This window comes from Rissa tridactyla, chromosome 3 (assembly GCF_028500815.1).
Source record: "Rissa tridactyla isolate bRisTri1 chromosome 3, bRisTri1.patW.cur.20221130, whole genome shotgun sequence".
In the NCBI taxonomy this organism is placed as follows: Eukaryota; Metazoa; Chordata; class Aves; order Charadriiformes; family Laridae; genus Rissa; species Rissa tridactyla.
The window spans coordinates 27,612,940-27,637,605 of NC_071468.1; the positions used below are offsets into that span (position 1 = coordinate 27,612,940).

At 40.9% G+C, this 24,666-nt stretch overlaps 1 protein-coding gene and 1 long non-coding RNA gene across 3 annotated transcripts; one reads left to right on the forward strand and one right to left on the reverse strand.

The window, feature by feature from the left end:
• Positions 1 to 8,965: 8,965 nt before the first annotated feature.
• LOC128907158 (uncharacterized) lies at positions 8,966 to 16,441 on the forward strand. Its single transcript, XR_008465489.1, has 4 exons — positions 8,966 to 9,018; positions 9,854 to 9,984; positions 13,524 to 13,659; positions 15,193 to 16,441. It is a non-coding gene; the product is annotated as an uncharacterized LOC128907158 (long non-coding RNA).
• KCNG3 (potassium voltage-gated channel modifier subfamily G member 3) lies at positions 11,756 to 21,770 on the reverse strand. Of its 2 annotated transcripts, none has more exons than XM_054195633.1 (2): positions 21,148 to 21,770; positions 11,756 to 12,401 (listed from the first exon to the last, which is right to left on the reverse strand). In XM_054195633.1, the coding sequence occupies exons 1-2, from the start codon at positions 21,768 to 21,770 to the stop codon at positions 11,756 to 11,758; spliced, it is 1,269 nt and encodes a 422-aa protein (XP_054051608.1). The 2 variants fall into 2 exon arrangements, with proteins under 2 accessions (XP_054051608.1, XP_054051607.1); XM_054195632.1 differs by having other exon boundaries at positions 21,115 to 21,770.
• Between the last annotated feature and the right edge of the window lie 2,896 nt (positions 21,771 to 24,666).

Consider the following 24,666-nt stretch of genomic DNA (forward strand, 5'->3'; position numbering starts at 1 on the left):
AAATGGGATGTGACGGATTTTCTAGATGCTAATGTCTGCCTGGAATCCCATTCACAGCTACTACCCGTAAGCCCTTCTTCCAAGTACTGCCATGGGATAAAACCATTCAGAACTGGCTGAACTATCACCATACTCAGGCAGAAGATCCAGCTTTGCCCAGATTATTTGTCAGCAGGCTGTACTCCAAGGGGTTTCTATTTGACTGATTAAAAAAATATATATACTTAAATTTAGTAATACTAATGTCAACTGTCTGGTTACTAGAAAAATCTTTCTCATAGAAAATATTCTTGTTTTATGAATCATTTAGCACGTTAGTGGTAACATAATAAAAAATAGATTGCTGCCATGAGATCAGTGTCTTCTGCATTGAAAATAATGCATAGTGTTGACTACATTTATTTTTGAGGATTGTATTCTCCCAGCAGTAGGAACCATTACCCTGTGATACCTTTACAACTAACAGTCTCCTAATTATCTTTCCTGCAGCATCCTATCATCCCACTTACATTCTATAAGCATGTAACTATTATGATTTAGTCTCTTCATATGGTAGTGTAACTTGTATCTGTTTCAGGAAGTCGTGCAGGTTTTTTGATGCATTTCCCCTTTGTCTTGCCACATTATAAATGATGGGGTTTTTTCCTTTTAAAATATTCTGTCAGCTGTTGTATACCTGTCTGTGCTTTCTTACTGCCATCAGAATAGGGAGACTGTAAAACTGGGAGTACAAGCAGATGAAAGAACTATCTACCTGCTTATCACAGCATTTCCCTGCATAGGAGAAAGAAATTCAGATTAGGTAACAGTGTGGGAGAACACTTATAAAGTCCAGAGTGAGGGGAAGAGGGAAGCTTAGTTGCAGCTCTGCAGAGAAGAGGACTGAAGTGTGCTGGAGTGAGTAGAGTAACAGCAGGGAAAGCTAAAAGGAACTGTTCCTGAGCCAAGTCCTTGCACACATTAAAGGGTTGGATAGTTGCAGAAACAGGGAGCCCTCCAAGAAAATGCTGCCTGCAACATCTGCCTCTGCATTGTGCAGGAACTTTTCTTTGGCAGAGCATCGCAGCCTTACGGAGCCTATAGTTAGATTAGGGTTCTTCGTACTGCGCTGTGCATCTCTATTTATAGTTTTCTCCCAAGCAAGAGATGATCTGTGTGAGTGCAGGTATGTGTGTGTGGATGGAAGCAGTGTGATTCAGTTGCTGACCACATGTGCCATCTGAGTAAAAAATTTTGTTGAAGACATGTCTCTTGATAACATCCTCTCTCCTAAAGATTTTTCACAGTAAATTTTGCTGAACCATATCTGGCACCCTTGTCTTGCGTAGGTTCTGTGATGCCAATTGCTAACGAAGAGTTTCATTTGGCTCAATATATAGGAGCCTGGGCTTTTATAATGAGAAAATCTGAGTTCTGTTTTCCCAGGGAGTATTGGAGTTTGCAGTACCATTGGTGGTGCAGGCATGTTCATTTAAGAGTGCTATATCCTATTCTGCAGCCTGAGGGAACTGAAAAGGGGTGGTGAGGAGGTGTGGAAATGGAGATCTGGCACTGTGATTTTACTTGCTTTTTACTTTGCATACTCTTGATTGTTTCCCCTCCCCAATATAGTTCTCTCTTCAGATTTTGCAGTGTGGAGCTGATGTGATTATGGTTTCCTGAAGGATTCCCCATCTCCTTTAGACTAGAGTATTTGTTGCTCACTGTTCAAAGGCAGAATGGAAACTTGCTTCTATGCATCCTCAGAGAGGCACCGCTTTGATCCTGTTAAATTGTTTGTCCCAGAACCAGTTGCCACCAAACAGACGGTATCAGATTAATATAATTTGAACCTACAAACTCAACGTTCTTAGCACTGGCTAAACACTTGCCTTATACTGTAGAGATTACACTAAAATAATGGGAACCAAATTACCCCAAGTTCTTTCTTCGCTTTCACTATGTTACTGAGTTATAGTGTCATGTTTGTAGTGCTTTAGGGAGAAATGAATTATGAGTGAGATCTACATGCTTGCTTTACAGGAAAGTTTTATGGGTAGAGACAAGGGAAACACTCTCCAAATGCTATTAAAAAGATTTTACTTAAGGTTCCATGTTATTTTTTATGTAATCGATGAGCTGACTTTGATTCACACATAAACCAGTTTGAACTTTGGAACAATACCTGTGTGTGTTCCATTTTGTTCCTTTTTGGGTGATTGCAACCTTAAACCTTAATCAACTTTTTTAAAGCTGGTTGCAAAAAAAAAAAAAAAAAAAATCATAAAATATGATTTGCACATTTGAAATAAAAGACTTAGTAGAGAGTTTAGGGATTATTTATGACTACTGATAAATAACTGCAGGTTTCTACAATGGACTTACCCAATTTTCCCTCTGAACTGTAACATTCAAGCTGAACATCTTTTGATTCAGGAGAACTGTGTCTCTTCTTTGAGCAGTGAAAAGGCCTAATCAAGTACTGTAGCACTTGTCTTCTTGCTCTAGTCTCCAAGACAATTTATGGTGCTTCAGCTGAGCTTTTGTTTCATACTCTTTTTAAAAGCAAAGTAGTAAGTATTGTTTGTACTATATCCTGCTTTAAAATAGTAGGAGAAGACAGATAAAGAAGTGACTTGGGAGACCAAGTTAATAGAGCTGAACACCGCAGCATTTGCTGCGTATGTTATAGTTAAGCCTTAGAGTGCGAGGAGTTGGCTGACACGGTGCTGACCACAACTATAGCCTGTGTAAGTAGCAAAAGATTGTGTTTTCATGTACCAGCTATCATGATTAAAGATTAGGGTAGGGAACCGCCATGCTGAGATGGCACACTTCCATGGAAGTTCCAGTGGTCATCTCTGAAAGGAAAGGATGTGACTTTTGGGGAGCTTTTGTGCGTATTTTGAGTTGTAGCCTGCAGAACCCAGTTCCTGGATCCCCTTAGTGTGGATGCCTTATGCATTTTGGAAGTCATTAGCGCTCCACAGAAAGGGAAGCAACTGCTGAGTGGCATGAGACGGTGCCAGATTCTCTTTTATTCTCCTCATCTGAGAGACTGCGTCTGCAAGCAGGCACATTCAGAAAACATTTAGAGGGAAGTAGTAAATGACAAATGTTGGCAATACAAGTTGTTGTCACATTGTGTAACCCAAAGAAATGGGTGAAAGCTTTTCTTTTTAGCAAAGTAGGCACGTATCAGTTGGGTTACACTTACCAGGGATGAGTGGACTGGGGAACTGCTCTTTAGCACAGTTCCTCGAGGGGCAGGATGCTCAGTTTGTATAAGCATGTACCTACAGAAATGACAGTAGGCCGGAAAACAATGGGCAGGGTGGGATGGCAGACGGTGGGCTGGCACTGTGATTTCAGAAATACTTGGTGCCAGCACAGAAGCCTGCCAGTGTGGCTAGTGGCAGAAAAACAGTAAAAACCAAAGAGGAAAGGAGTTGGATGGAAAAGTCTGGCAAAGGAAGAAAGCAGAGATGCGTTTTCAGGGAGGGTATGGCAGGACAGCAGCAGTGATGGGGAAGAGGGCTGAAAAGCACAGCAAAGTCCTATTGTGTTTAGTGTCCAAGAGTTATCTGCATTGCATGGTCTTAGTTTCTGATGAGTCACTTAGAAAGGACTTCATCACTGTCTCAGAGCCTGTTGGATTGCTGGATTTAGTATTTTTAACCTCTCGCTACCCCTCTACCCCATTTCCTTTTTTTCATTAATTAGTTTTCCACCTGCTCTCTGCCATGTTCTTTCATTTTGCATGACAATCCTGGACTCTAAGTAGGGATAAATCCCCAAAGCAGAGAACATGAAAGTAGTGATTTCTTTTATGGATCTTAAACTGGGATCTTTAATGCTAGAGTAAAAGCCTACCAGTTTCCGAGGCTGTTAATTGCTTCTAGTATGACTCTGTTGTATGCTGATGGAAAGTGTACTGTCCAAGCTTGGCCAATTTGCTTTACAGTTTCTTGGTAGAAACAGCAATTTAGCGTAATTGACCAAAAAGTAAAGAAGTACAAATCTGTAACTCCGCCACCTCATTGGCAATTCAGCTGTCAGGTCCACTCATGTTGGCAGGAGTAGGTGGCCAAAGGCAGATAGGCGATCTTTACTGCAGAGTTGTGAGTGGATTTGAATGGGCTGCGGGATGTGAGGTGCCAGCATAAGACTGTAGATTAAGGGTGGGATGTGGATGATTTAGGCTATTTTGTATTGCTTTGTAAAAGCTTTGCTTTGCATGACTGTTTCTTCCCATTATATATGACATTTATTGTGGGGGAGGAGAGAGCTTCTTATCCTACACTGAGACAGAGAAATGTAGGGATATTTATTCTCAGCTATCTAATCTCGTGTTGAACTGCATTTCAAATGCGAAAGGGACAGTCTGTATGAAGAGAAGGCAGAGGTAACAGCAGCCTCAGTCCCTGGAAGTTAATGTTTAACCTTAATGCTTCTTGAGTGAGGATCAGGTGAAAGGAGAAAGATCTAAGAAAATGAGGTGCTGAAGATGGAGTCTGCTATAAAGAGGGAAGCAGATGAGCTTCATGGTCCCTGGTCTTGTGTTGAGGGTAACCTGGCATTTACATCCAAGACTTTGTCTTCCATAACCCAGGTGACAAATAGATTTTCTAAAACAAAGCAAAATTCATCTGAGCTAGCTGTTATTCACTGCTGTTTATCTGACTCCCTTGAAGAAGATTTTTCTCTTCAGATATATCTGGGTTTTAAGCCTCTTGAGTCAATGGAGACCAAAACCAAAAGCTGCAGTGACCTATAGGCTTAGTTTGTATCAAAGGACACAACAGGTAGAGCCTGAAGACGCTGCACACAAAGGCAGGGATACTTAAGGAATCCGTATAAATTTGAGGGCTGTAAGCAAAAAATCTCTGGCAGGAATCCGCACTTTTAGATTTTTACTTATTTATTTTTTTATTGAAGTAATTTTGTTACTTTTCTTTTTGTTTCTTTTCAGTGGGCTCCTGCATGACTGTACTTAGTGAATACGCTGTTTGGATTGTATTTCTCATTTACTCTTATATGGCATCTATATAACAGCATCCTTACATAGCATCAAGGATTCAAGATGCTATTCTGATAAATGGCCCAAATTTTACTCATTCATAGTATTCCATCAAGTGACATCAAGTTCAAATATTAAACCCTAATAACAAAAGTCATGGTTGGAGGCTGTGCTGTCTTGGCACAGCCAGTACAGCTGACAAGGCCTTTAGCAATGTAGACTGTCTTCTAAGTGCTGCATTCGCCGGAGCCTTTCTAAATTGAAGAGGAAAAGAAAGAAAAATTGTATTTGAACACCTAGTACTTAAAAGTGTATCAGTCAGACTTAATATATAAGCTATGCTCATGCTACAGAGAAATGTCATGTTGTTTGCTTGCACTGTTGTCTGCAAACAGCTTTTGATTTGTGTTTCAGTCTTGGATTATATGGGTTTTGGGAGCAGCATTGTAATTTTGATCCATGGCTGTAGAGCACTTAGTACAACAGAAGCCTGGTCCTCGCTGTAGTTCCTGCTTGCTACTCCAATACTGGTAAAAGAGCGGTGAAAAGAAATATAAAGGCTGACGTGGAGGATTTCTGGGGTACAAGGGAAAGAATTCCAATTTTGAACTTCTAGATTTTAATAAATCTCTTTACTGTTTTCTTTTTAAAATTCTTACGGCAAACAAATGTATAAAATGTTCCCCAAGACAGCAAGAATCAATCTTATTTTGGGGGGTTCTATATATTTACAGTTTCATCTCACATTGCTAGGAGATGCAAATGTTGAGCTTATCATCCGTAAAACAATAACAGAGTTAAAGCATTTAAAAACACTTCTGCCTCCAAAATATTTTAGAAATTCTTTTAGAAAAACACTTCTAAAATATGTGACTATGTGGACATCTGCTTAATTTCTTCACTGATTGATTTGATGTAAAACTTTTAAAACTAATAAATAGAATATGAGAAGTAAAAACGCTAAAGATTTCTACACTAAGTCTGTTCATTTTCATAATAATGCAGTGGGCTGGTGCCAGAATAGTTCATAATTCAGTGATCTCTTAAAATATTCAAACTTTTTTTAAAAGAACATTAGTTGTGATCATTTTTGGAAGTACTTTTGAAATGGCTGCATTTAAAGAATCACCAGAGCATCTCAGATCCGTTCACAATAATGCGAGCATTGCACTGGTGAAACTTCAGGTTGTTTTGAAATTCCAGAATGAACACCATATTGACAGTTTGGATTTTATTTTTTTTTAATATAAATACATTTCAGTGAACTTGAAGCCAAATTCAATCCATTTTTCCAGATTTGTTCTTATAAATAATCCCTGTGTTATATATGTATAAAGTATGCGTTACATGGCTGCTTTTTCATTTTGTTTTGACAGCTCTGTTGTCCATAATTGTAATAGATATTCAGTTGCTGAAGAATACTCTGTGTAGGTTTAAGTTTATTTTTTGGCTCAGACTAACTTCTAGATCAAATATTCAAATTTTCTATTGAGTAAAATTCCTCAGTTCTAAATGGCAGACTACTTAGTAGCCAAAAATTGTCAAAGGAAAACAGTTTTTGCCTAGGTACAATACCAGTATGAATAGCCACAGGATTCACTTATTAAAAAGAACACATTTTATAAACATTTGGTTTTTGACCACTAGTCCATAAAATATAGCAACAAGACCAGCAAATTTTATTATGTGATTTTATGCATCTAATTCTGTATTCACATCAAAAAAACACATTTATTACCTTTTCAAATTATAGTATACATTTTTCTTTACAGATAAGCAAACAATATATAAAATTAACATTCTACAAAATTATAAATCTTTGCGTATGTAAAGAATAAAGGAGTCTAAAATGTGTAGTTGCAAACATTCACATTTTATTCATTTGAGCAAGGATTTATATTCTTCTTCTGTGGCTCTTAAAATTCCTTGTCAAGCAGATTGTCAGTCTTGGTGGCTCACTGTGCAGCCTTCTTGATGCTTAACCTATTCTGCATTTGCAAAAGATACTCCCTACTTTGTGTTGCTATACATCGTATTCACTTTTCACTATGAAACCAGCTTTGTTCTTTATTCCATATGGGCTGGGGCAGCTTTTCAGCTAGTGTAAACTGCTACAGCTCTAGCAAAGCTGGAAGACCTTTCTCACTAAGTCTATGTATTTTAAACAGGGATCAGTTTCACGTAGCAAGTTTAACTAGCATCAGGTATACAGACCTGCATGTTTGCTTTTACAAACAAGTAACAGAAAATGAGTCAATTTCCTTCTTTAAAATCATAGTGAAAAATTTTTTATATAGCGATAGAATCATTTTTTGCTATGCGTAGCTTACTTAATTTTCCAGTAAATGTCTCCTTACAAGCTCATTTGAAAGGATAATTCTAAAATTTTCAAGGTATTTCAAATGATCAAACTTTAATCAATAGTTTTATCCTGAACCTCTTAAGTGGGAGAAAATTCAGAGCACAGCAGATTTTGTTCGTTGTGCTTGTTCCCAGGAAACTGGCTGGTTTGCCTGCCGAATTTAGCTGGCTGGTGTGTGCATACGACCACTTCCTGGCAGACGTTCAGATCTGGTAAGATTTTTGTAGTTGTTACCCAGAGGGGAAGAGACAAGTGTTTTGAACCCATAAGGACTTCAGTTTTATTTTGGAAACACGAGGGTTGAACGCTACAAAAGCTGAAGACCGATTCCTTTACGGGCACAAATCGCATACACGATATGAAAACCCAGTACCTTTTCCTTTAAATACATGGGTATCAAGATACGAATCTTGCGTTAACAGGATTTTCATCGTTCTCAAACTTGCTGCTATGTACACTAAGATAAGCCATTGTACAGTAAGAAGGAGTATCACATATTTAAATGGCTGATCCCTGTGCTGATAAAACTGTTGAAAATCATCAGTCAATCAAATTAATCTTTGGTTTTTATTTGGTGGGTATTCATCAAGACAATATCGTTTCCAAGTCTTACACCAAGGGAAATGATAATCCTCCAGTCTTGGTGATTTTTGGGAAGGTGCTTCATGTAGAACCATAGCAGGAAGATGTACGCTAGACAGCTTTCCATTACAGTGATTTCATTAATGATAAAATGCTTTTAAGTGGCGTGCAGTACCTTGAAGGACTGCAGCCAATATATAGTTCCCAACGGGTCAGTCCTAAGGATTGAACCTGGTATATAATGTATGATTAACCTTTCTTGTCATCAAAACATCCAGTGGCAGTTCAAAACTCATTGGCACTGCTTTTACTTTTAGATGAACAGAAAGGCTGGCTCGCAATTATATAAGCTGTCTTTATTTATCCCCTGTTTTATTATATTTGTATTTTATCTCATTTGTTCCAACTGTGAATGTTTCAGATATTGAAAGAGGTACTGCCCATGAAGTATTTTATTGTATAGAGTGCAATAGGCAATGATTAGAAACGAGCGAGCTTGTCTTTGCTTGGCTTTGAAATGCTGTATTTCATACAGAGCACTGTACCCCACGTCTGCATGAAACACGGTCTCAAGTAAACTTTTAGTAACACGGTTTCATCTCTTTAAAGGTACGCTTATTTTTGACTACACATATAATTCAGGTTTTTTTAAGTCTCACTAAAAAAACACTGGTCCATTAAAAATAAGATGACATATATTACTAGAAGTCAGGAACCCTATTTACTTACTATAAAATTCTGTTTTAAGGCTACTGTTGAGATCACGTTACTTCAACTTGGTTTCTAAGGAAACTAAGTCTACACACTGATAACCATACAACAATAAAAAAGGCAAAAAATAAAACCACCTCAGTATCTCTCCTTAGTAGGCTTATATAGAGAGCAGTCTCAAAATAATATTTTATTGTAACTCAAAAAATACATTAGGTCATTCTGTTCACAGAACATAAGCTGTTCAAAACAAAAAGTATGACTTAAGTTAATCTCCACAGACTTATTCCTTTACACGATTATTTTCCTTAGGTAATCTTTTTACACTGGGAAAGGATTCTTTAGCTGAAAATCACTTTATAAGGTATAAAGTTGTATAAAAAACATTTTGTTTGTATACCACATATAGCCTGGATCTTTGAAAATTTCCTGTCCTTAATTGCTTATACGAGATGATTCATGTTGCAAATTGGTATTGGCAAGTTATTACGTGTAGTAATTTATATTTTTTCCTTTGTACGAGCATCTAAAGATTAGATTTATAGGTAGTGCTGAAGTGCATTTCAGTCTTGAAATCAAGACTGCAACATACTTTAAAGTATATTCACATTCTGTATGGATTTCAAACTATTGTCATTGTGATGATGGTTTGGGTGTTTTGTGGGAGGGTTGTATTTCAGAGTATTGGTTTGGTTAAATACAACACATAGACAAAAGACAAAGTAAGTTTTAAGGAGTTTTATGAAAACCAGTATTTTTCCCAAGCATTAAAAACAGCATATGAAAATCCATAGGGCTAAGTTCTCATGTGGGGGTTTTTTACCTATTTTTAATGGAAAAAAAAAATTGGAGCAGAATACAAAAAAATAGCGATTTTATCCTTGAAAATGGTTTTGATACTGTCAAAATAAACTTTTCATTAGGAGATGAAAATGTCATTTTCTTCAACAGCTGTGTTTGGATTGAAGTCTGAAATTCCAATTTTGTCAAAGAGGAAATTTTGTGTGAGGAGAAAAAAAAAAAAAAACCATTTCGACTGACTATAATATATGCAGGATATATATAGGTGCACATGCAGGAATACAGAGCCAGCATCTCCGCTGGTGTAAAACATCTTATGTGTCTCTGAAGTCACAACTTGCCTAACTAACATCAGCTGTGAATCTCACCCAAGAAAGAAATTTTTGCTTATCTCATAGTCACCTCTCTGTGGAATGCTGGAGCCGGTTTCTGAACGACATGGTTCTGACATAAAAGGCATAAATATAGTAGTACAGGAACTACAGAGCTAACCTGAACACCAGGAACGCGCCAGTGGCAAGAAACAGAGGTATGGCTGTAACGTTACTTAATAATGTAGTCTTGAAAAACTACTGAAGGAAAAGTCAAGCTTGTCTGTAAAGAAAGCTACTAAAATTCTTTTCAGGTCTTCAGAAAAATTCTTCTTTGCAATGTAATTCTTTAAGACTGCTAAAGACTAAGACCACTTAAAATGATAATGAATTTTTCCGGTCTCAGAGTGGAGCCTTCAATGTACTGGTTACTGACCAATGAGGTACTTTTATTTGAGTGAGCAATTCCAGAGATGTGTTTTCTAGGTGGTAGTCATTTTACTTCTAAAGCTTTTAACGAATACGTATATAAAAGATGCTTCTACAGCACAGTAATAGTAAATGCAGTATTTTCAGGCAAGCGCACCAAATCCACCTATGCTGATGACTCTGAACTTCCATGTCAGCAACAAAGCTCCCTGTTGATGTTTACTGGTACCCAAATTCGTAAAGCTGTACTGTAATGTATTTTAGTATCTAACTGCACATTTCTACAGAGCAGCCTTTCAGAATTATACCGAACTATTCTATTAAGCAGTACTACACAAGAAATGTAGTGAACAATATTTCAGAACCTAACCTGATTCATTTTAATTTGCTAGTTACATTGGAGAATATACCATTTTGCCAAGCGCAACTCACGCTTCTATATTTTACTTCCTTTGGTACACTCTGGGCTTTTTACAGTTGTTTTTAAAACTTCCCTTAAAGTAAAGCGTATCCTTCAGTAAGGATTGCAGAATTTAAAGATGAGGAAAAGGCTCATCTGACAGGGAGCAGCTACTCTTGTTTTTCAGTGCTTTCTCCAGACTGTTTCAAGGGATGGAATCTTATAATTTGTCTTAGAGAACGTTCACTATGATATATATGTTTGATAAAATGGGGAGAAAAGAATCTATGCTTATGAGTATGTAACTTCAGGTGGATGGAACTGAACTCAATGTACATAAAATTTGGATAGCTCTTGCACCATACCAGAAAATATATTTATCAATGCCTGATTTTTTTATACTGATCTTTATGAAGTACAACACTTGCTTCTACTAACTATTTGGTTCCAGAGAAATTACTTGTGGCTAAGGAAGTCCTTGCTCCAACATTCAGAGGTGCACTTCTTGCACTTCTTTGAATTACCAAATTCAGAGCAATGCCACTGAGTTCACTAGTTTTACAGAAGATTTGTGTGCTTCATCAAAGATCAGAATCGGGCCTCAAGATTTTTTGCCCTACAGACCTATATTCTTCATCTTTCCTGAGTTACAGAACAGTTCTACTCTGTTGCGAACCTCAAAAGTAGCAGCAATTCTCCTTCAGTGTCTGATTTGGTTACCTCAGTTAAAGGTGGAGATACTTCAGGCTCGAAGTTATCAATGCCTTTATGGAGCATTTAGATATTGAAATCTTTGAAAAACTTCTGCTACACGTTACTTAGAATGGCATAGGATGTAATTATGGGAATGACAGATCTCAGTGTTAAGCCCATGTTCTGGTCTGCTTTTGTGTGGAAAGGCAAAGTGAAGACCAAGCTAGTCTGGTTGAGGACTTCTGAACCCTCTTTTGTTATTTTTGTTCTCTCAAATTTGAAACTCCCTGCAAGGTGCCCAAGGCAAATGGCCATCCTTCCTGTCTGAATGGTGACGGGCTTTCTCCAGGCTGGCGAGAATGTTGTTCCACAGGACCATCCAGTCAAGGAGGACACGCGAAAGGACCTTCCACCATTCTCTTCTAAGACAAAGCTTAGCAAGTAACTACAACAGAATGCAAGTTTGGTCAATTTAAGAATTCAGCAGAGAGGCTTCTACTGTACCTAGCGGATCGGAACTTGAGCTCATGGTAGCATTGCACAAAGCTGTGATAAATGAAAGTGATCGGCAAGGCTAATAAAACGATGCCACTAACCACACAAATTCCTCCAAGAATCCTTCCTGGTACAGTGATGGGACACATGTCACCATAACCAACCGTGGTCATCGAGATGATCACCCACCAACAAGCAGCAGGAATGCTGGCATAATCCTTATTCTTTGTTCCCAAGTCCAGCCCATTTTCAAGAAGCTGGGAAAGTGCACTGAAAATTGCCATAGCAACACAGATAAAGACAAGTAGCATCACCATCTCTCTGTAACAACGCTTCAGAGTCAGACCAAGTGTTTGAAGGCCAATGAAATGACGAGCCAGTTTAATCACCCAAAAAATCCTCATCATTCTTAAGACCCTCAAGGTGACTCCAGCCCTCTGAAGCTGTGAATTCTCCCCTGTGAAAACTGTCATTAGAACAGAGATGTAGTAAGGAGTAATTGCCAGTAAATCAATGATGTTGAGAGGTCTTCTGACAAACTCACACTTGTTTTTGGAGACGATGAACCTCACAATGCACTCTGCAGTGAACCAGCCTATGCAGATAGCTTCAATTATCCTGTTGAAAGAAACAAAGTATAGTATTTATGTTGTGTGCAAAAGCTTTAGAGGATGTTTGGTTTGTTCACAGATATTACCAAACTGACACTCAGAGCTTCACAAACAACAAACAGAAAGCCACGCTATTCTTCTCCTACGCGTGTAGCACCAGATTTCAGCAATTAACCTGAGGATCTAGTGAGGATTTTAAACTGATCATTGCTAAGAACTTACCCACCGATCGTTTTCTTGGAATTATAGATTGCTACTGGTCTTATGCCTCCTATGCCACTGTGTAACATTATCTAAAATACCTTTTTTTTCCTCAGTTGATTGGGTTTTGGAGGATTTTGCTCTTTTTTTTTTTTTTTTTTTTTTTTTTTTTTTTTTTTAGATCTATGAGGCCTGATCCACTTGGGACTGCAAAGGACTGTGGATCAGTGAACTGGCTAGTTATGAACGGCAATGTATAGAACCAGACTGCTAAACTAAAATGGAAATGTAGCTGGAGTAGGCAGAAATGAGCTTTTGCATTAGATAATTCATGCAAATTGGCTTTTCAGGAACCAATCTAAACCAGTCTGTCTGATTTGCATCCCAAACAGTGGCTTACCTAGAACTGTATTCAGAACTTTATAGGTACTGCCACTAAATACAGATGGTATTTTATTTTTCATTGGGTACACAAAGTAATAAGCTTGCGTCCTCCCATTTACCACTATGCTCTGAATTACTGGATTTTTTCTTTTGTTTTAAATGTAACTCCACCTAAACTGTGTTGCAGCAAGAATGTCAAGGTAACCAAAGCAATAGTCGAGATTATCTTCTTGCCAAATACAAATAATGGTCTTAAGAAAAGAAATCCTGGAAGGTGATTTCAGTATGTTCTTGAATATTTTCAAGTCCCAGTTCAGTGAATGAGACTTGAGAATATCTCAACTTGAAACCAGTGGAAGGTAGAAATAGAAGATGAAAATGTTGCTATAAGATTATTTAATAACTGTTGTGCATGTAGTCTCAAATCTCCCATCTGAAAAGAACCCTTTTCTTAAGAATTCAGACTGTGCTCGCTTGTTTAATACAGGAGGGAATGGGGGCTAATCTTTCCCTCTTCCCTTTGTTTACCTTTTTTCACCAACAGTTTGAGCAACGAAAAAGCCAATCACCGACGCCTTCTCATACCAACAGCTCTGAAACCAAACTGACGTGAAATTGGGGATTTGAAAATACTGCATACAACCAGAGCTTTTCTTTGCTACTGCAGGAATCCTAACAAGGTAGTGTCTGTAGAAATGTAATGATTTGCAAGTAATAATCCAACTGTCATTTCAAACCTAAAATTTTGCTTTCTAATACATCTGCGTAATTTTTTACCAGTTCTGAAATCTATTGTTATAATAAGACAATGGCCTCTTAGAAAGACGATATTCTTCTCTAACTGCTGTAATTATACTACTAGACGGTATGAATTAACTTTCATAAAAGTTTCATATGCTAAAGTTTTATTTGTTTTTTATTAATTTCATTTTATTCATTCATTCACTTAAGTTTTACACTAAAAAATGGAGCAAACAGTAATGGTCAGTTGAGGTGACGCCATAATTGCAGCCATGGCAAATCTAAATGAACATAGATTAATTACTTAAAGAAACAGTTATTCACATAAAATCAGACCTTGTTTCTCTTGTTTCATGAATAACAGGGAAAGTTCTGTAAGCAAGTGGCCTTTCTTCATAAAGGGCTGATAAAACACTCACTCATGTTAGCAGCTTTTGGTGGAAAGACCTGTGAATTTCAAAAATAGCTTGCTCTTAAGAATTATGTGTTCTCTTATAAATTAAGCTTTTGAAAATACTAGCGCTTCTTTTAATAATGATAGTGAGTGATAACTACCTCAGATGCAGATTTAATTTCTTTTTAAAAATGCTCAGATCATAATGTCTTCTAAACAAAAGTCATGTACAGAATGTGTGAAAGTTATTGTATGCATGTATCATTCCTTTATGTTGGAAAAAAACAAGAAAAAAATATTAATGAGTAAGTTCTCTTCAATCCTTTTTACACATGATGAGGAAATACCTAAGACTTTCCATAGTAAAATCAGTCAAACAGCAATATCACTGTAATGGACACACTGATAGAAGTCTGAATGTAATGATACGTTGGCTAGTTCAGATCTCATGTAACGATTAAAAGAAAAATTCTATCTGGATAGAAAGCTGCAGCCAGGAATATTCAACAATTCCAACAGACTCTATTTCACATTTTATGAGATTTCTCTGGTTTTGCTGCCTGTATCCTATGACATGAAGCATTTAAATGAAAAAGCAATTTGTAATTATACAATTTAAAGCTTTTTCACTGGGTATTTCCTCCTGATGACCTGATAATGTTGAAAATGTGATTCCTCCGTTTTGTCACAAATTAGGCTCTGAGTCAAGCTTTAAGGAAGTTAGATCCTGATTGTTGTGATTCAGTAGAATTCTTCATGAATCAACATTGATTCAGTGGTCCGGTATAACTTTGAGGAGTAACTATACAAGTAAAAATCCACAAAATGTGATCAATCTATTGTTTTACTCTGGCAGTTCCTAGCACGAGAGATACTGTAAATCAGTTACATTTCAGTAGGAAGTACTGAAGAAGCCTTTTATTGTAGAACAAACTTGAAGAGAGCTAAGGAACACCACTGATAAAGCAAGATCAAGACAGTGGGAGATGCATTACTGCCACTCCATTACATATTGCACTTCCATTTCTCCATTCTACATCTCTCCGTCTTTCTCATTAATTATATGCATGTTGGCTAGGGAGAAGATAATGAAGAAGACTGTCCCTTGTTTTCAGTCCTGGAAAATCATGTAAAAGTAAGTGCTTTGGTGAGAAGAACTAGAAACCTCTGGCCTGTTGGGAAAACTGGAGTGCTACATACTACGTTTCCACTTCCAGATCAAGTCTCCTTCTCCTTGTAGTGATTTATCTTTATAGCTAACCTTGTTAATGGATAAATAACACCTAATAAGGAACGCAAATTTAACAGTTAGTCCTCAAGAGAACTTAACTAAGTGTGAAGTTAAAGCCAAATAAAATGCGTGCACTTGGAAGACTAAAGTTACTGTATCTTCTGTAATCAATTCTTAAAATATTTGCTGCATATTCACAGGACAGACTGCCTTTTATTGCCTATTCCTGGAATAATGCTATATTAAAATCTATAACTATATAATTTAATCATGAGCTTTATTTGGTAAAATGTAGTACCTATTTTATAAGCTTCATCACAGTTTTTGGTTGTTTTTTTTTTCCCCCCTATCAGTTAAGTTTTAAAATAGCTGGTATTCAAAAAGGAGAGGGGAAATTAAAAACAAACTCAGGAAGTGTCTCCTTGAAGATTCCCCACAAAATTTATACATAATCAGAGAAAGTAAGTCCTAATTTTTATTCAGTTACAGGTTATTTCTGGTCAAACTCACTGTTCATTGTCCCAGACCTAAGCACATGAAAGAGGGTTTTTCTCCTAAAATTTTAAGCCTCTTGGTACGTCTTTCCAGATTGCTTTAATGAGTCTTTTGTCCATAAATGGAAAATCAAGCCTTTGTGAGCCTCATTTCTACTGTAATCCCATCACTGTTCAATTTTCTGTTCCATCTGATAACTTCCTTTCAGAATAAGCTATTTTATGTACAATAAGTTAAACCACTTCAGAAATTATTTTTTCAATCACTAACAAGGCTAGTTTGTTATTACTGAAAAAAAAAATCATACTGTGAGTGTCTTAGACTATTTCAACTTAGCATAATTCTTTTCCCCAGCATGCCAATTTGTATATTTTCAGTATACCCTCGTGAGTTGGTTGAAATCTAGCCCAAATATTCGTTAGTGGCACTATTATCTATTAAGCTTGTAAATAAAACATAGACATCAACAGGACACATGAGGAAAACAGATGATATGATTAAAGACAGTATATGACAGGATTAAAGATTAAAGTCTGTCAGCGCTGATTTGTTAATTTGTTGCTAAAGCCTATTTCCATGTAAACCACATTAAACCTGAAAAACATCCAAGCAGTAGCCAGAATGATCAAATTCCTGCTCAGGAAGGCTCCTAGTTGTTTCAGCAAATGTCTTTTTTTTTAATCCTTTTGAAATCAACATGGTTTCTGTCTTGCTACAAACTGTAAAGTAAGGTCCACAGAACAGCTACTTTCCCTGCTTTAAAAACCTTGTTGGCTTTTTTCCATTCTGTCGCTGCTTTGGTAGCGATAATACGTCTTGATGCATTAAACTCCGGTGCCTTATATGGGAGGCTGTAACGACCCAGCACTCCCCAGGGACGGGGCAAATGCCTTTCACAGCTCTCAGGGGATACCTGGATCTGAACATCTTGAGCCCTGGGGTCCTCAGCATCTTTTCCATCTACTGTGAACACGAGTGGCACCTAGCCCTGGTGAGTTACGGTTCTCCCGTGGCCAGGCAGTGATACACGTCTGTTATCTTTTATTTTTCAAAAAGCTCATCAACTTATTAGAAGAAGAATGTGTTTTTAACTCTGGTCTGTAGTTCCATTCTTTACCTTCAGCCTACTGTTTTAACTTAGCAAAAATGTGGTGTTCAGGTTAGATCTTACCCAGGAAAGAAGCTGTTCTCTTTTTTTTTTTTTTTTTTTTTCAACAGATGTTGGATGTGAGCATTCGGGTGTTCTGAAATTCCACCACCATAAATGAATAACGATTTTTGCGTGTCTAAAATTCAAAGCCAACTTTTTAAACTGATGTTTTGCAGAGATGAAAGAAAGCCCACTGGCATCTGTTGAGAGATGCTGTTTGGAGAAGTTACTGTGTTTATTTGCTTTTGCTTAAGAACACAGCAATCATATAGGCTTGATAACCGAGTGATCCTTTCAATACGGATTTGATCATGATTAGTAAGTGGAAAAGGGGCAACGGTCTCTCCCTTGTGCTAACACACTACTTGTATTCAGCATTAGAAAAATAGTTTAAAGGCAGGTGGACAGAGCTGTGCTGGCAGTAAGTCAAGCAACTTCAAATGACTTCCTATTACAGGCTTGAGAAGCTCTCCCCAAAAGATTGTGCTTATGATCAGTTTATGGGCAGGTCCCTGACCAGAGGCTCGCAGTATGCATCTGCTGGCACAGCTCAGAGGAGAGCAAAGATGACTTGAAATTGCCAGAAGCAACAGAAGGGGAGACAGGTGTCCCTGCTGTCTGCTCCTAAACTGTGCAAATCTGATGCAAATCTTTAGCTCTGAGAAGTGAAACGTGCCAAGGCAGGGAAGAGAGCAAAAATCTTAAAATGCAAGAAATTTAATAACTCATCCTTCATCCTGAGAACGCACCTGGGGAAGGCAATCCCTCTGCACATCAGGGAATTACACTGTGTCTGTAAGATCTGTGAAATTCAGAGGTTGGATTCCCCATCCCTCTCTCCTTAAAAAGGCTTACTCATGGAGTTCTCTGTTGCCCTCTAAAGGGTGTTACTCCAAAGGATTTGAAATAGCCATAAGGCTGCTCAGCCTTTGAGAGTGTGGTCGCCATGAGAAGTGATAACAGCGTAATGGTTTCGGAAAAAAGTTTGGTGGGCTCAGTTCCTCTTCTGGTGAAGAGGTGTTCATACACGAAAAATAAACACAGCTGGTATTAGCTGGCAGCCACATTAACCCTCACTGCAAACCTCATTAAAGGGGCTGATTTTGTAAATTATGGAGTTAGTGACACCCTCACTTGTAGAGATGATGTCCGGGTAAGCTGGAGACACGCTGCCCAAGGCAGGTCTGGGGACGGTTACCACAGTTCAGCCACAGAAATTATCCACGTGGCACCTTTCTGAACTCTAACCTAACATCGAGGGAAGGACAGGGGTTCTTATTAGTAAGCATGTGAGAGACTAAACATATCAAAGTTGCTGAATTTCATGAGGCAGTTCTCTCCTCTTCTAAGCAGTGGCTTATGCTGATCTGAACAGTCGGTTACATTGAAAATCTACAGTTGAAGGGCTTAGAGATAAGCCCATTCGATTTTCATTTCTATTACTTTTCAAAATATGTTTTTAGAATAACATAAAGTCTTCATACTAGTAATTACAGTGTCATGTGAGTCAAAACTCACTCGCATACAGCAGTAATGTCACCATTTCTCTTGACAAAAAAAAATTATTGTATTATCATGTTAGATAGAATTTCTTTATTTCAATGAGGAAGCTTGGTTAATAAAGAAAAAAAATTGGCTTCAAACTTTTAAATGTATCAGTGGCCAGATTTTTAAAAGCCTTGTCACCTAAGATGGACAGTGTTGCCAGAGTACGCAATCCCAGACACCCCTGTGCGATTTCTGTGGTCAGACTCTCAAATAAGCTGCTTACCTACTTAGGTTTTGAAAACCTAACTCATTTTAAATGAAATAACTGCAAACGAAAGAAAATAAATAAAGGGAAATAAAGTTCAATGGCAACTGGGCGTGTTAGGTCAAATCCTATGGCATGTGGAAGTAGTTGTAACTAAACTGATCACTCACTCGAAAGCAATTGTAGCTCACACCTTTTTTTCCAGGTATAACAGGCTTTTTTAGTCATGCTGCAGCGTATGCAAGAAAACAAAGGAGTGGCTCCTGTAAGCGAACAAGGCCACCTCAGCAGATGACCAGCTGTGGACATAAAGGAACGCATTTCTGTTTTCCATGTGTTCACCGTTAAATTGCTATCAGCTCCTGCGCAGTGAGAGCACATAGGTTAAGTCGCACGTGAAATGAATGTGTTGATGTGCGACAGACTTTTGCACGAAGATGGTTAGAAACTGTTCAGCCCCAACTTTTAGGGTTCTCTCTCTGTTTTTTTGTTGTGATTCCACAAAGTACTACAACCATTACTGAAGAAACTCACCCTACCATTGATAGTGGTCCTTCCAGTTTTAAAAGCAGCTTTCGCTGCCCTGTGCAGCGCTTGGCTATGCTGTACCTTACCAATATTTAGGACCTTATCCTTCAAACACTTGGTATACAATATACAATCCTTCTGAAAAGTAAAATTACGTGTGTATATAAAACACACATGTTCTTGAAGACAAAGGCACTATGAAATAAAAATTACACGTCATATGCCTTGTTCCTCTGCAAGTTGAACTCTTTCAGTAAGAGAAAAATTGTTGTTGACTCCCACACCATGAAGATGTGAACAAAGGTATGACGGATGTCATTAATGGTAGTGTTGCATCTATTTTCCCCTGTCTATTGGAGGTATCTAAGCAATTTGCTGCCTTACAAAGAGCATCCACCCTTTGAAATACCCTTGTAAAGCTTAAGTAAGGCTTTTTAACTGGAAGAACCTGTAAGAACAACTTTTGAGATATCTGAATCTAAGCAGGAATCAACAGCTTCTCAATCTGTATCTGCTTTCTTTTTGTTCATACAATTAATACTTTGGCTCAGCTACAATGAGAAATACAGGTGCAGTTTTCCATTAAGCTAATGGAAACTATGAAAATACTTTCCAAGGAATTAATTTGGCTACTAAGATATAATATATCACATTCCAATTAACTCTATGGTAAAAGATGATGATTTCATAACAACAAGGCTGCGATTTCACTGTAGGGCCCCTTTAGCAGAGAAGAAGCTGAAAACTTTTTGTTGAATATTCTGTTTTAAAAGAAGAGAGAAATTAGCAAATACAAGAAATGTTTCCTGCTTTCTTTATACATCAGTCTTATTGACGGGAGAAATGCTACCGGAGTGGTCTTGATTCTGTTCTCTAGGGAACAGCAAAGAGAGAGCGAGCGTGCCATGATACTGAAGTCAGCAGAGTTGCATCGATGTAACCCTAAGCTGAGGTCACAAAGAAGATGAAAAAGGGTTTGTTCTTACTAGTACGGTTTGGGATTGAGCCATGCCCTGTTTTCTGCAAATGTTTTGCAATGTTTAGTGTGCTTACACACGCTTTATGGAAAGGAAATGTAAACATGTGTTACATTCAAACACTGGGGTGTTTGTATGATGCATTTGCAAGATCTTAATGCACAGTCTGATCATCTCCTGGGTTCCCCACACAGAGGATCCGAGATGGAAAGAAGAACGGGAGGTAAAACTGTTCCCACATACAAGATTTTACAAGAGCAGAACCATAACAGGCGCTGGATCTGCTCCGGCAGAAGGACCTGTATGAACACATGCAGAGTACATACAGGATTGTGCTCTTCCCAAAGGAAAAGAGAAGGGAATTGCATTCTGTTCTTTTAGGGTTTTATTTCCCTTTCATCCCAGAATCGTAACACCTAATACGATTTTCCGAGTGTTTGAACTTCTCTGTGTGGGTAAGGAGTCCCGTGGCTCCTGAAAGTGCGTGTGGGGGGGAGAATGACAGCTCCGAGATGCTGCACCCTGATGGAGAAGAGAAGCCGTATTCCCACGGCACCTGCTCCGATGCCAGCCTGCCCGCGACCCGAGCCGCCCCCGGGCTGCTCCCTGCGCCCCCGGGAGACAGCGGGCGCCCGGCAGAGCCCGGTGGGAGCCAGGGCTGCAGAGCAGCGCCCGCTCCCCCGAGACACCCCCCACATCCACCCCCACATCCACCCCCGGCTCCCCAGTTCAGGGCCGGGGTTTGAAGGCGGGCAGGCGATCTCCGCCGGCGGCGGCTACAGCCAGGGACCGTCAGGACGAGGGTCAGGACACACTGGACGGGACACACGGGGAGCGGACAGCGGGAAAATAAAGGATCCTCCTACCCTGAGGGCTCCCTCACTGACTCTGCTGTGTACCTGCTCTGCTCCTCCACGCTGCGGTTCTCCGCCGCCCGCCACTCGGGCAGGGTGCTGGCGCACAGCACCACCATGGACACGATGACGAAGAGGATGGAGACGGTGGCCAGGACCTGGGCGGCCACGGAAGACGTGGGCTCCTCGAAAGTCCTCCTCATCCTCTCCAGCCACTTGCCGCCCTCGGCGGCCGCCGGCCGCCGGCCCTTGCCCTCGGGGCCGCCCGCCGCCTCCCCCGGCGGCTCCTCCGCCGCGTAGTAGGTGCACGTCTCGGACATGCGGTCGTCGAGGCGGCGCTGGCAGCAGTAGTCGAGGTGGGAGCCCTCCAGCCCCCAGTAGATCATCTCGTTGTAGAAGGAGAGCTCGCACATGTGCGGCACGAAGCGCAGGTGGCCGTGCCGCACGTAGAGCATGATGAAGCCGAAGGCCTCCGAGTGCCGGTCGAAGAAGTACTCGTTCCGCTCCCGGTCGTAGTCGTCGCACACCTCCAGCACGTCCTGCTCCGAGAGGCAGCCGTGCAGGCGGCTCACCCGCCGCAGCGGGAAATCCTTCAGCACCTCCCGGGAGAAGGAGTACCGGGTGCCCCCGACGTTCAACACCACCGGGGGGCCGCGGCCAAAGTTCATGGCTTGGGCGGGACGGAAGGAGGGGAAGGGCGGGCAGGGCGAGGCAGGGCGGCGAGGCGGGGGGCAGCGCGGCCGGCGGAGGCTGCCCCGGCTCCGGCTCCGCTCGCACGGCTGGCGGCTCCCGCTCGGCGACGGGGCGGGCGGGGAGAAGGCGGGAGAGGCGCCGCCGCGGGCGCCCGAGCGGCCGCGCAGGAGACGGGGCGCGGCGGACGTTGCGCGCCCCCCGCTCCCCGCCGGGGATGCCGCCGGCAGGTGCGGCCGCGGCCTCAGCGCCGGCGGGCGGGCGGCTCCGCGGGGCCCCCCCGGGGCGGGGTGGCGGCCGCGGGCATGGCGGGGCCGGGGAGCTCCGCGCCCGGCGCCGCGCCGCTCCGCCGGTGCCGGTGGCGGCTGGCAGGAGAGCGGGAGGCGGCGCGGCGGCGGCGGGGTGGGGACACGCCTCCTCCCCCGCCCGCGCACATGGCGGAGCGGAGCGGGGCGCGGAGAGATGCTGCGGGGCGCCCGCCACCCCCGCCCCGTCCCTTCGGCGACCCTTTGGGGGAGAGCCCGGCCTCGCCGCCCGCCCCGCGAAACGGCACTTGGGCGAAGTTGCCCGCCAAACCCAAGCAACACACTTTGGGGGCTTTTTTTCCCCCAAAAAAACCAAGCTGAAAGTGAAGCGTTCGAGCACGGCACCACTCGCTCCTCGTTCAAGGCTGCCCGTCGCTCCCGACTCGCTTCTTCGCCACGGCTCCCGGCCCGCGGGCGGCAGGGGCCGGGCCCGCCGGCAAAACGCGGGTTTCTTTTCAGAGCCTGTCCCCCACATCCCGCCCCCTCCCCGGGCACATCTGGATGAGGAGACGCTTGTCTTTCTTCCTCCTCACGCAGTCGGAGGGTGCCTTAGGCAGAGCCTTCTTCCCTGCTTCTACCCACCTCCCTCTGGTGTCTGGGCTCCCGCAGCTTCCCGCGTCCCTGTGCCCCACACCTGTCTACAACGTTGAAACACACACCAGCGGGTACGACCCTGGCTGCTCTCTAAAGCTCTGATTTCATTTGGTTGCGTTACATACAGGGAGTTCTTCTTTTCCACTACTGATTGTTTTAATTTTTTCTTAACCCGAATATGACAGTTCTCCAGGCTGAGGTCTCTTCTAGGCTTATTAACATCTGGAGCATCCTGGGGTCAAATCACCCAAGATACGGATCTCCCTTTCAGTGAGGTGCTTCCAGTTGCAAATGTGCTTCCAGTTGTCAAGAGAGAAGGCAGGTGAGTATATCCTTTCAAAACCAGTGCTCAAGCGCTCTGTCTGTAAAAGGTTAAACCAGCGTTTTACCGTCCCCGTTCTTTGTTGCTCTAGATATACGCACTTGTCCTTATGGGTTGGTGTTGGGATGGGGGTTTGTGTTCTTGTTGCTGCCATGTTACTTTCTCAGATGAGATTTGTAAGGTACGTTTAGGTGTACTAAAATAAATCGATAGTCATCTAGTTGTGTAGTAAAAATTGTTGTTTCAAAGGAGAATGCGATTAAAACTGTTATTTTTAACCCTGTTTGTCGTCTTCTAAAAAATACTTCCAGAGAGATTCGAATAAATGTCCACGTTACGGCGAAGAGAACTCTGCGAGCTCTGCTATGGTTGTTATACAGTATATCCACTAGAGGTCACGGTTAGTCATTTTTCTCTGTTCATTTACCGAGAAGACGAAAAACCCACCCAAACTCCAGTTACAAGATGTAGTAAAGTATACACGCCAGCCTGTTGTTCCCCAGTAACGTCATGTTTGACCTCTCTTTAGTCATTCTGGTGCCTGTTTTCACATCGCTGGAAAGGTTTTCCCTCCCAGCAGCTGTGTTCAGTTATAATTTTCTAAGCGACAAACACTGTTTTATACCTCTCCACCTTTCTTTGATGCGTATGCAGCTGTAATTCATTCTTTCAGGAGCAATTACTAGAATACCTGTTAAAAAAAAACCTAAATAGCAAAACCTGACTGGAGCTGTGACAGCGATAATGTGTTATCCAGGTGCTCCTGGCTTTGCAATTTGTTCTGCTTCCTGTTCCATACGTTTTAACCCCCTTCATTCCTTATAGGGAGCTGCCAGAGAGGGGAGGACAAATAGTATGGCCTGAAGGGCTGCATTTACTAACTGTATAGGACTATGGGTTGAAGTGTAAGCTCTAGAAGTCGTTTCAAGATGAGCAAAGCTTTATGTGCTGTGCTGCGTTGTGAAGCTGTATGGCAGAACAGGTAAAGTGCTGGGCTGACAAGACTTTATCTGTAAAGCGCATCGCTTGATGAAGCGTTGTATGTTAATTTTATACCTATTTCTGGTTTTCAATTTTTTTTTTTTAATACAGAATGCAAAGATTTTTCTCCAGAATAATGTTGTCAAGCATTCAATGTAAGCAAAGCTAACCTGACAAAAGCGATATTTTCTTTTCCTCTGCAGTCTGGCATGTTCAAGTTTTAGTTATTTTAGTTATAAGTACTGACTTTTAATTGAGGAGATTTGTTCTAGCGAGCTGGTGTCGATTGCTGTAAACAACACCTTCTCACACCGGGAGCAGTAATTTACCAGGAACAAAACCTTGGAGTTTAGACAGGATTTGTAATTTTCCAGTAAACGCTCTGATTTTTGGCATTTTGAGATTGGTCACCCTACTGCAGTTGTGAAATAGCTGGTTTATAGTAAATTTGTGGTAATACACATTGTTTCATGGGAATTACTCAGAATTTACAAGTGTCAGGTCAGTGGTTGTTGTGGTATATGTCTTGTTTTCCAGGAAACTTCAGTGAGTGTAGCTTTTTTTTTTTTTCTTTATTTTGCTGATGTTGAATTTTGTGACTGGAAGTCTTAAGAAATTTGAAAAAATAGGGTGGAGAGCCTGAAAGAGACAAAGCGCTTAAGACTCTGTGTG

What these genes read in the sequence shown, in the direction of transcription:
- KCNG3 (XM_054195632.1), bottom strand. Translation starts at nt 21,770, where the DNA reads ATGAACTTTGGCCGCGGCCCCCCGGTGGTGTTGAACGTCGGGGGCACC. An exon ending in TCAGTGAGGGAGCCCTCAGG is followed by an intron (nt 12,402 to 21,114) that starts GTAGGAGGATCC and finishes TTCTTTCAACAG; the next exon opens with GATAATTGAAGCTATCTGCA.